At 41.4% G+C, this 12,758-nt stretch overlaps 1 protein-coding gene across 1 annotated transcript in view; it reads left to right on the top strand.

The window, feature by feature from the left end:
- Positions 1-1,434: 1,434 nt before the first annotated feature.
- Positions 1,435-12,758, top strand: part of LOC136864697 (malectin-B) — a 182,104-nt gene continuing 170,780 nt past the window's right edge. The window contains exon 1 of the mRNA XM_067142016.2: positions 1,435-2,050. Coding sequence (XP_066998117.1) covers positions 1,688-2,050 — 363 coding nt within the window. The 5' untranslated portion in view covers positions 1,435-1,687. The remainder of the gene's footprint in view (positions 2,051-12,758) is intronic.

Genomic DNA, 12,758 nt, shown 5'->3' on the forward strand with positions numbered 1-12,758 from the left:
ACGGTGCTAGGAAATATGTCCGTCTAGTTTTGTCCCAGGACGTTCATTCTCTTTCACCAATATTTTTTACTGACGGGTCCAAAACTCACACCCCTCCAGGTGTGTGGGCAGCCTTTTTCTCGCCCGAGTTCCTCATTTCCAAACAATTTTCACTTCCATCGGAGACAACTATTTTTACGGCGGAGGCTTTTGCCATCCGTCAAGCCTTACTATACTTCAAGTATTCACATCTAGATAGTGCCTACATTGCATCAGATTCCCTGAGTGTGCTCCAAGCCTTACATAATCCCAGTTTCCGGTCAAATTGGTATATTCAAAATCTTCGCAAAATCTGTTTCGATTTACACAAACTAGGTAAAAGTATTGTCTTACTTTGGGTTCCGGGCCATTCATATATTTCAGGTAATGAACAGGCGGATGCCTTAGCTCAGGCGGCAGCTGAAGGTCAGGGTGTTGTTTACCATTTGGCGTTACCCTTCACTGATTCTTGGAGCGGTTGTCGAGAGAAGATAAGACAGTTATGGCAGGATGAGTGGAGCCACCCCTTGTGTCGTACAGGACGGAGTTTTTTTTACGATCCTTCCGAACGTTCCACGCTCTCCGTGGTTTACTAAACATTATTATACTAGACGTCACCTTACTAATATTATCCGTTTGCGGATAAATCGTATGTGCACGCCTGATTAATTGTTTCGTATGAAGTTGGTTGATTCTAACCTCTGTAAATGTCGTACTTCGGTTGGTACAATTAATCATATTTTGTTTCAGTGTCCGTTGCTCGAAGTTAGTAGGAAAATGATTACAGCCGTTTTTCTGGAAACAATTCGCGCTACCCACCCAATTGTCATGTTGGATACCCAATACCACGCCAACTACGGTCGTAGCTTTATCGAATTTTCTTTCTGACACCAACTCTTTCCTTTAATTTTTGTCCCTTTGTCATTTCCCTATGTGTGGACCCGGCTTGTGCGTGTGGTAGCAAGTCGCCTAGTTACAGTTTCTTCTGGCGTGAAGCTTAGTGCCTTGTGTCCTTGTGTTACTCCTGTGTGTTGTAGATTAGTAGTTGACTTCTTACCCTCATTTTTAATTTTTAGCCCTTGCGTTTTCGCCTCCTCCATACTTTGTGTTTTATTATCAGATCTGTGATAGGGTACACCGCTATTACGCGAAGCCCATCAAATTATCAAGACAAGACAAGACGTGCCCAAACCGAACCAGGTCAATAGTGGAATATAGCAAGGAGTGACATGAGTGCTCAATAGTAGGAAATATGCTGTATTACTATGTAGGTCAAATTCTGAAAGAAATATGACATATATGTATCATTATATCCATTCGGCCGCAATAAATTCTTTATTTACTATACGTCTGTGTTGGTCACACTGTGCATATAGAGTCACTATTAGCGCAATGCGTGTCGGGTGTTAATGTTGTTACTGTTGTTGTTGTTGTTGTTGTTAGTAGTAGTGATGTGAGGTTAATTGCCAACCTTGCAGGTCTGCAATGTTTGCAGTTTAGTTGTGTGCCAACGTGTAGCAAACTCTTAAAGCCTCTGTCGACGTGCTATAGCTTGAATGTTAGGAACAGCTGTGTTTTGTGTTTTTACAAGGGTGTTAAATGACTGTGTCTCCACTGAGCAGACGGTAGACAGAAGTTTGTTTATTTTAAGCGAACAGGCTGTTTTGTGATGTTTGGAAATATGAAGTGCTGTTCACTAATTCTTGTTTTCTTCTTCAATGTAATACTATGTATCAGTCAAGTCTTTGGCATTGGTGAAGTTATATATGCCATAAATGCCGGTGGCGAAGCACATGTCGATAGCCTTGGTGTAAGGTACGAACGAGATCCCCTTCAAGGAAAAGTTGGAACTGCATCTGATTATGGCAAACAACTTTTAATCGGCCGGGTTCCTGCTCATGATCAGGTGTTGTACCAGACAGAGCGCTATCATCACAGCACTTTCGGGTATGACATTCCAGTTCATGAAGACGGCGATTATGTGATGATTCTTAAGTTCTGTGAAGTATACTTCAGTGCTCCTAATATGAAGGTGAGATTGAAATTCTGGCTTTCAGTGTAATTGAAACATAACCTTACAATCTGTATGGCTGGTAGTCATGTGATACATTAGGCAGAAGTAGTTACGGAGACATTTCTTGTCAGAAAAGTATAAATTTGTCAAAGACCGAAATCCTACTTCCACAACTGTACCACACAAAAATAGTAGAGGGGAAAGCTGCATGCCAGTAAATGTATTGATAATGAACATTCTCCAATCACCAGTGTTACATCAAAAATTATACGTCGCCATATTCTCTTCTAGTTAAGGCGCTGTATGTTTTTCAACCGGCTTCAGCCTAGTGTTTTATTTCTCCCCCCTGCAGAGTGTGCTTCATGGGGTGCAGAGGCAGATAATTGTTCTAATTAATAATAATGTTGAAGCATTCATAAGGACTGGTATTTTATGACTTTTATTGGGTAGCGATTTGATTGCTGGTACGCATGTTTAGGAAAGAGTAAAAGCATAGAAAAAGGATGTGTAGCAATACCAGAAATAGCAGTGAGGAGAGATCCTTCCATTGTGCTAGTTAGGGAACCACCTCCCCACTCCTAGTATTTTACCTACAGGCCTATAGAAAATGTAAATCCAAGATTGTGTAGATGTGAAGAATGTGATAATTTTTTTGTCTTACAATTGGTCAGGTGTGATGAAAGCATCGCATCACGCCTGGCCACAAGGCTGCCACATTAGGACAAAATAAGAAAAGCATTCCATTTGAAATATTGTTATGGTGTGTGCAGGATGCAAGTGTACCGGGCGAGTTGGCCGTGCGATTAGGGGCGCGCAGCTGCAAGCTTGCATCCGGAAGATATTGGTTTTGATTCCCACTGTCGGCTGCGCTGAAGATGGTTTTCCGTTGTTTCCCATTTTCACACCAGACAAATGCTGGGACTGTACCTTAAGGCCATGGCTGCTTCCTTCCAACTCCTAGCCCTTTCCTATCCTATCCTATCCTATCCTATCATCGCCATAAGACCTATCTATGTCAATGCAAAGTAAAGCAAAATTGTAATTGGATGGAAGTGTCTGGAACGAAATGAATTATCTTCTGCCAGAAATGTACCTGCAGACCAATTTTCTTGTCCAGGGGATACCAGAGGCTTGCAGGCTGCTTTGTGGCAGCTAACCTGGACCTTCTTTGGTTGTAATGCAAGTTTGAGACCTAACCTAACCAACCAGTGATCTTATTACTGTCACCCGAGGGCCTACATCCCTAGACCCCATTAGCTTGGCATGCATGTCTGATTCAACTTTTGTCCACTCTCCAACATAGAATGCACTTTTGTGCAATGTAGATGCTGTGTATGTTAATACACCAACATTGGCTGCACTATTTACTGAATTGTGACATCGTCCAAGTTGCGTCACATTGGATATCTACCCTGTCTTTTTTAAACCTGCTGTTAAATCAGTATGTTTCATTGTTTTACAGTTGGTAATGAAATATATTTGTGTTGAATTCCGGGAGTGACACAACGCTAAATTCATATCAGCCAATAGCATTGTTCCTTCACCGCCTACTTTGATAAAGTTTGGTAGTTTCATGATATTTTATTATACCGGGCGAGTTGGCTGTGCGGTTAGGGGTGCACAGCTGTGAGCTTGTATCCAGGAGATAGTGGGTTCGAACCCTCACTTTCGGCAGCCCTGAAGATGGTTTTCTGTGGATTCCCATTTTCACACCAGGCAAATTGTGGGGTTGTACCTTATTTAAGGCCACGGCCATCCTTCCCAGGCCTTTCCTATCCCATCATCACCATAAGACCTATCTGTGTCGGTGCGACATAAGGCCAATACGTATTTTATTATAAAAGTAAAGTTACTGCTGTACTTAGGGTAGGTGGTAAAACTTAAGTAAATAGTCCACAAAAGAGGGGTTACAAATTCAACATGATCTGGCTCACACCTTCAAAACTTATGTCAGGCTAGTGATAAGAACATGGCAGAGTATGAGATATGTCCGGCTAGTGACAAGACGATTGGTCTGGATTGATTAGGTCGGTCAGAGACAAGACGTTTCATTATTTTCACGAAATGTAGCAGCAGTGGACTGCTTTGATGCATTGTCTATCAGAGACAATAGGAACTGCCCTGCAGCCGGTACGAACACAGGAAATGGCCGCATTTCAGAGATTGACATAGTGTCAACCTTGATTTTTCCTAATAAGAATAATTCTAGGAGCGGGTTGGTGGGTCCCTGACAAGCATAAAGAAAGGGTCTCTTCTCTCATCTTCTTTAGGTATTGTTTCATTTTTGCATTATTTTCAGGTTTCAAAAAATGTGAACGAGCCATTAAAGTATAACTGAGTGGGTTAGTGGGTTCTCAGCACTAGCATTGAAGACTTCCTTACCTCCCCTATGTGTTGTTCGATGTAAAATCTATGATATTTTGCTTCCTTACCACTGGGGGACTACAACAACACAATTCCTAAGTTCTAGTGGCTGACTTCACATTATTTTGATGTTGACAAAAGTCATACAAACATTGTGATGGAAAGGAACATGCTTGATGTTGGTGATGACATGCCGTTAGTAGAAGGCATCATGTTTGGTGTTCATTTAAAGGTGCATATTTCCACAGGAGGTTCCATTTATGGTTAGAGGTTGAGGGAAGTAGTACTGGAACATCATGTGAGACTTAAAGAAATACAATGAGTCAAGAATTCATATCAAATAGGCCTATGATATGCATATCCTCACAGAACACATTTTGTAGATGGATTTCATCAAAAGAAAAACTTCAGCTGCATGGACTGGCCAGAAAGATCTCCTGGTATAACTCTAGTAGAGAAGATTTGAAATACCTTAAAAAGCAAAACAAATTCAGTGTTCTCCCCAGAAATTTTCGTCAGTCGGGTGGCAGAAATGAGTAGCTGGGCGAGGAACAAGTTACCTATTTAAAAAATGAATATGATAACATTTCAATTTATTCCTCAGGGTATTATTAATAATACCAGACAGGTAAACATTAACTGCAAAATTGAAATATTTTAACTTCTAATGTTCTACTGCTCGTTCATAACCATTTAACACCGGATCTTACCACTCGGTTGCTATGGAGTGTCATACAGGTTCGTGATGTCATGCAGAATGGAGTGCTCGCACGAGATTCCACGCTAATCCAGACACCGCTCGCAGATGACAATACGTGATAGTCAAACTAAACCTTTCAACTCCAATGTAATTGATGCAATTATGCTGACAATAATAATGAAGTCTTATCATTTAAATACACAATTTTACAGAATTTACATTGTAATTTGGAGCAGCCAATCACCAAAATATGTATTAATATTACGTAACTAGGTTATGTTAGCCGGGCGGTCTGTAAAAACGGCAGGGCGGTCTGCCCATTAAAAAGGTCGTAGGGAGAACACTGAAATTCTTTGACTCGTACAGCTCATTAAGAACCTTGGCCTGCCAAGATGATGGCTGCCCATTCAGATATGCTGCAGGTGTCTGAGTTTCACATGGTCAGTGTGATGGTGTCCTCAGTAACTTGGCTCTCTTGACTAGGTCTAATGCTTCTTTTGCCAGACAATTCTTCAGTTAGTCTCACTAGGCTGAGAGAAACCTGTTCTTGGCTTCAGTCTGACATGAAAAACCCTGGGCTTGCCAGAAATTGAATCTGGATCCTGTCAGTAAGAAACAAACACGCTACTCCTACACCACAGGGCTGGTCATGTGTCTTCCAAAAATAATTTGATTAGCCGTTACTGATGAGAATGGTAGAACGAATTATTGGTTTTGAGTAGTTGCAGGGGTTAGACATCACTGTAATTCACTTTTGTTGTCCACATTATACATGGATCACTTACTGAATGGTACAAAATGGCAGGGAGGAATTCATTTGGATAGAGATATCGTAAGCAGTTTGGCTTATGCCGAAGGTTTGGACTTAGTGGCAGACTGCTCAAAGCTGCAGTCAAATATTTTGGAGCTTGAAAGTGGTGCAGTGATTATGATATGAAAATTAGCATTTCCAATGTTGGAGGACTAAATGTCAGGAAGGGAACAGGAGACTGGAATAGGTTTATCATTTCAAGTAGTTAGGGTTTGTGTTCTCCCAGGATGGTAGTACTGTATACTAAGTAAAATTCAATCAAGGTGCAGGAAAGCTGTTGCAGTGAGCTCACTGTTGTGATCAGCGATATTCTGCAATAAAGATGTTACCTCCCAGACGAAACGCACTTTACATGGGTCTATTTTCAGACAGACTTTACTCTATGGGAGTGAAAGCTTTGGGAATTCAGGATATCTTATTTATATGTTGGAAGTAGCAGACATGAAGGTAGCGAGAGTGATTGCTGATACTAACAGTTGGAAACAAAGGTTGGAGTTGACTTGTATCATCAATCAATCAATCAGTCAATACTGATCTGCATTTAGGGCAGTCGCCCAGGTGGCAGATTCCCTATCTGTTGCTTTCCTAGCCTTTTCCTAAATGATTTCAAAGAAATTGGAAATTTATTGAACATCTCCCTTGGTAAGTTATTCCAATCCCTAACTCCCCTTCCTATAAATGAATATTTGCCCCAGTTTGTCCTCTTGAATTCCAACTTTATCTTCATAATGTGATCTTTCCTACTTTTATAAACGCCATTCAAACTTATTCGTCTACTAATGTCATTCCACGCAATCTCTCCGCTGACAGCTCGGAACATACCACTTAAATTGTATATAGGATAAAATCTTTTCATCACTTGTAACATACCACTTAGTTGAGCAGCTCTTCTTCTTTCTCTCAATTCTTCCCAACCCAAACATTGCAACATTTTTGTAACACTACTCTTTTGTCGGAAATCACCCAGAACAAATCGAGCTGCTTTTCTTTGGATTTTTTCCAGTTCTTGAATCAGGTAATCCTGATGAGGGTCCCATACACTGAAACCATACTCTAGTTGGGGTCTTACCAGAGACTTATATGCACTCTCCTTTACATCCTAACTACAACCCCTAAACACCCTCATAACCATGTGCAGAGATCTGTACCCTTTATTTACAATCCCATTTATGTGATTACCCCAATGAAGATCTTTCCTTATATTAACACCTAGATACTTACAATGATCCCCAAAAGGAACTTTCACCCCATGAATGTAGTAATTAAAACTAAGAGGACTTTTCCTATTTGTGAAACTCACAACCTGACTTTTAACCCCGTTTATCAACATACCATTGCCTGCTGTCCATCTCACAACATTTTCGAGGTCATGTTGCAGTTGCTCACAATCTTGTAACTTATTTATCACTCTATAGAGAATAACATCATCCGCAAAAAGCCTTACCTCCGATTCCACTCCTTACTCATATTATTTATATATATAAGAAAACATAAAGGTCCGATAATACTGCCTTGAGGAATTCCCCTCATAATTATTACAGGGTCAGATAATGCTTCACCTACTCTAATTCTCTGAGATCTATTTTCTAGAAATATAGCAACCCATTCAGTCACTGTTTTGTCTAGTCCAATTGCACTCATTTTTGCCAGTAGTCTCCCATGATCCACACTATCAAATGCTTTAGACAGGTCAGTCGCGATACAGTCCATTTGACCTCCAGAATCCAAGATATCTGCTATTTCTTGCTGGAATCCTACAAGCTGAGCTTCAGTGGAATAACCTTTCCTAAAACCGAATTGCTTTCTATCGAACCAGTTATTAATTTCACAAACATGTCTAATATAATCAGAAAGAATGCCCTCCCAAAGCTTACATACAATGCACGTCAAACTTACTGGCCTGTAATTTTCAGCTTTATGTCTATCACCCTTTCCTTTATACACAGGGGCTACTATAGCAACTCTCCATTCATCAGGTATAGCTCCTCCGACCAAACAATAATCAAATATGTACTTCAGATATGGTACTATATCCCAACCCATTGTCTTTAATATCCCCAGAAATCTGATCAATTCCAGCCGCTTTTCTAGTTTTCAACTTTTGTATCTTATTTTAAATGTCATTGTTATCATATGTAAATTTTATTACTTTTTTGGCCTTAGTCTCCTCCTCTATCTCGACATCATCCTTGTACCCAACAATCTTTACATACTGCTGACTGAATACTTCTGCCTTTTGAAGATCCTCACATACACTCTCCCCTTGTTCATCTGGAATGTCCTTCTTGGAACCTGTTTCTGCCTTAAAATACCTATACATACCCTTCCATTTTTCACTAAAATTTGTATGACTGCCAATTATGCTTGCCATCATGTTATCCTTAGCTGCCTTCTTTGCTAGATTTGCTAGATTAGATAACAGCCAAGTTAGGAATGAACTCGATGAACAAACGAAGAAACCTCATTGGGCTATAGACCTGATGAGCCTTGGCCTACCTAGCGACCGATACTCAGCCTGAAGACCTGCACATTGTGAGGTGACACATGGCCAGTGCAGTGAATAAGTTACTCTGAGCCATTATTCTTGGCTTTCTAGACCAGGACTGCTGTCTCACAGTCAGATATCTCCTCAATTGCTCTGATTTAGGCTGAGTGGTTCTCGAACCAGTCGTCTGATTCAGGTAAAGAGTCCTTGACCCGTTTGGGAATTGAACCAGGGGCCTCCCAGTGAGGGCAGACTTGCTACTACTAGACCATGGGAAGATAAGTTACTTAGAAGAATAATGGACTCGGCAATGGATGAAAGTAGCGGAAAATCTAGGTAACAGTGGTTAGAATTTTTTTTATTGGGCTGAGTGGCTCGGACGGTTGTGATGCTGGTCTTCTGTCCCCAACTTGGCAGGTTCGATCCTGGCTCACTCGGGTGGTATTTGCAGGTGCTCAAGTACATCAGCTTCATGTCAGTAGACTCAGTGGCACATAAAAGAACTCCTGCAGGACTAGGCCTATATTCCGGCACCTCGGCGTCTCCGAAAACTGAAAAAGTAGTTAGTGGGTCATGAAGCAAATGACATTATTATTATTTGATGTTAAAAGCTAAACAAGGCCACAGGGATAGTTAATAATAATGTTATTGGCTTTATGTTCCACTAACTACTTTTTTGGAGGAGCAGAGGTGCCGGAATTTTGTGCCACAGTTCTTTTACGTACCAGTAAATGTACCGACATGAGGCTGACGTGTTTGAGCATCTTCAAATATCACCGGACTGAGCCATGATCATACCTGCCAGGTTGTGGTCAGAAGGCCAGCGCCTCAACTGTCTGAGCCTCTCAGCCCGGTGTGGGAGTGGATAGTTACAGATAGGAGTTTGTGGAGGCACTTAGTTACCATAATTCACAGAGGCTTGCAGGCTGAATGCTGAAAGGCATAAAAGTCTATAAAGAAGATGTATGTATTTGTGTGTATGTACTGTATGTTCACCAGTGACATTTCCAGATTTCAATACTGGTATTTATGATGGTCAGAAGGCACTTCCAGTTGTACTTTGGTTGCTGGTTCGCGAAATATGGATTACAGATCCAACATGGTGGTGGCCTCACCGTGCTCTGAACAGGCTCTTTAACATCGGCGCATTATGCATTAGCCTTTGACAGAAAGAAAGGTTAGAGCCACTTAATGACCTTTTTGTGTCTTGCCGTGCGGACAGTATGCGCCGCAGCAATAGAAAAGAGCTCCGAGTGGGGGAGTGTTGCTCCAAAGGGGCCACTGTTTTGTACCAGAGATTGGCCTGTGACAAACAAGAAAGATAGTAATGACATTTTTGCTTGCCATGCAGACAACATGCGCCGTGGTTGTAGAAGAGAACCTCTTGAAGGTAATATGGCTGCAAAGGGCCCACTGTTTCGAGATAGGGAGTGGTCTGTGTCAAACATGAAAGATAGTTTAGAGCTACTAAATGACTTTTCCCCCTTGCCCGTGCGGGCAATATGCATCGCAGTAATGAAAAAGAGTTCCTCGAAGAGAGTGTGGTCCCAATGGGGCCACTGTTTCATGACAGATATTGGTGCGTGACCAAGACAAGAGATAGGTTAGAGCTATTCGATGGCGTTTTTGCCTTGTCTTTCGGATAGTATGTGCCGCGGTCGTAGAAAAGAACCTCTTGAAGGGACCACTGTTTTGTGACAGTGATTGGCCTGTGACAAACCCGAAAGATCAGTTAGAGCTACTAAATAATTTTTTTCTTGCCATGCAAATAGTTTGTGCTGGAACCATAGAAAAGTATTTCTTGAAGTGAGAGTGACCCCAAAGGGGCTACTGTTTAGTGACAGAGATTGTCCTGGACCCCGGACAAAATGTGAATTAAGGATCAATGACTTACCTTTATTAGCGTAGGGGGTGCAGTGCCATGGCTGTGAGTACAAATATTGCAAGTTTCTAATTTCCACAAATGTGGTAACCCTGTGGCCACACATCATGTGAGCTCTATCACAGACAATGTGAACATTGCCTTCATGACAGCTGATTGCAGCTGGCCAACAGTAACAGAGAAAATGGTCACATCTTGTGCTTTCAGCTAGTTTGGTTTGAATTCTTCTATATAAGTGACAATACTTTTTGGGCAGGGTGGTGGGTCCCTGAGGCCGGCCCCGTGGTGTAGGGGTAGCGTGCCTGCCTCTCACCCGGAGGCCCCGGGTTCGATTCCCGGCCAGGTCAGGGATTTTTACCTGGACCTGAGGGCTGGTTCGAGGTCCACTCAGCCTACGTGATTAGAATTGAGGAGCTATCTGACGGTGAGATAGCGGCCCCGGTCTAGAAAGCCAAGAATAACGACCGAGAGGATTCGTCGTGCTGACCACACGACACCTCGTAATCTGCAGGCCTCCGGGCTGAGCAGCAGTCGCTTGGTAGGCCAAGGCCCTTCAAGGGCTGTAGTGCCATGGGGTTTGGTTTGGTTTTTTTGGTGGGTCCCTGGCAATCATCAAGGGAGGATCTCTCCTCTCTGCTACTTCAGATACCGTATTGTAAAACCATGATGAATAGAATACCCAGTGAGATCACTCACCGAGTTTAAGCGCGCTCCCGCAGAGCGGCGCTAGTGGAGCCTACCACCAACGCTTACACGGTCAGCTGATTCAATGGAAGTTACATTGATATACAAATAATCAAATATAACACATGAATAATATGGTCAGAGAGTTATAAATAATATTCTCAGTCCCCACAAGGAAATATCTTTGAACTTTAATAAGAGAACATGTAAAATAAAATGAAACATTACGAAAAGTGAAAGCAATACTGTGCCCTGCATACTTAAAGAATACTTTTTTAACAGAGCACATTAAACATACACCAGACTGTAAATAACATTGACACTTTTCTCTAATAAATTAAATGAAGTAAATTACTCACCAAAACTAGTTTGAGGCCACTTTCGATAGTTTACGGGGTAGACTTAGCAGATTGTCGAGCTTGCGGTTCTCTGCAGATTTCTCTCGCTCTGAAGAAGAATCGGCACTTTAAATAGTGGTAGACCAGTTTTGGAATAATGTCCAAAGTGTGTTGACAACAGCCAATTCCTGATGGCACAGCTGAAATCACCTCAATCGAGTCAAGCCACTCGTAAAAAATATCGCCACACATTAAATTGAATCTTTTTTCTTAGTTTAACCTCATCGAATTTAACTATCCTGTACTGTTTATTCTTGTCCATTTCATCCTTAAAATAACCTGAAATAGCACTTACGCAATGAGGATTTACACCATAGGGACATTTAAGTCCTTTGCAGAGTTCTCTCAAATGGCTTTGTGAGGGAAGAGGTAACAAATTATGCCGCAGACAGTGCCTATATCCTTTAGGTGATTTTATTCTAAGTAATAAACTCTCTAGAAGAAAATCACTATTGTACCTCATACCATTGGGAGATTTTACTTGGAATTTCTTCAACATTGTGTCTATAATCATTTTTTGCTTCTTACTAAGAAATTTATGATCTTTAAATTGAAATTAATCCTAGCTTTGACTGAGGAAAGACTGGATTTAGCTCGCATTAAATTACGAGTTGCATTCTTTAGTCGCCTTTTGAGAGACAATATTGTTTTTACGGCATCGTTAAGAGAACTAGACTGACCCTGAATTTGACTACATCTAGGTTGACCTTGAACTTCATCGCCTACTGTTGTCATCACTGCTTCACTCACTCCGTGATTCTTGTTCCTTATCTTCTTGATACTGTCCTCACTCCTTTTCCTACTGGGCGCCTTTCACGTTTTTACCTTAGTGGATAGGTATTTCGGTAAATTTGGAAATATATGAGGCACCGTTCCTGGTTTTAATTTCCACCTCACACAAGGAAGTTGAACGTTTTCACCATTCACAACGAAACAGTCCGCCTTTATAATGAAATCTGCTGAAAAATGCAGGTCACACATTCTGCTTTTGGCCGACAATTGCTTATCTTTCCACGGAATAACTCTAGCCCACTTTGCAAACAGATTATTTTCTTTTGGCAGTGTAAAAATCGTCTACCATCACGCTTCTTTCCGTAACCAGATTTACAACCAGGAACGAAACAGTATGACATTTTCTCGGAATAATAGAAAACTAGTTGATTGCACACACAAAGCACTGCACAGATACTAACACAGACTTTCAGAAAAGATTAAAACTAACAAATAGGCGTTAAAATTTACACCACGACTTCACGCACGCTCGTTATACCTTCGCTGACAATTTGGCGCATGTATTATTGCAGCTGGTTCATTGAGACTGCAGCACCACGCTCTGGCAGGACCACCAACTACAATGTTAAGAGAGGGTAGTGATCACACTTGGTATTCTATTCATCATGGT

The sequence above is a fragment of the Anabrus simplex genome, chromosome 2, assembly GCF_040414725.1.
Source record: "Anabrus simplex isolate iqAnaSimp1 chromosome 2, ASM4041472v1, whole genome shotgun sequence".
In the NCBI taxonomy this organism is placed as follows: Eukaryota; Metazoa; Arthropoda; class Insecta; order Orthoptera; family Tettigoniidae; genus Anabrus; species Anabrus simplex.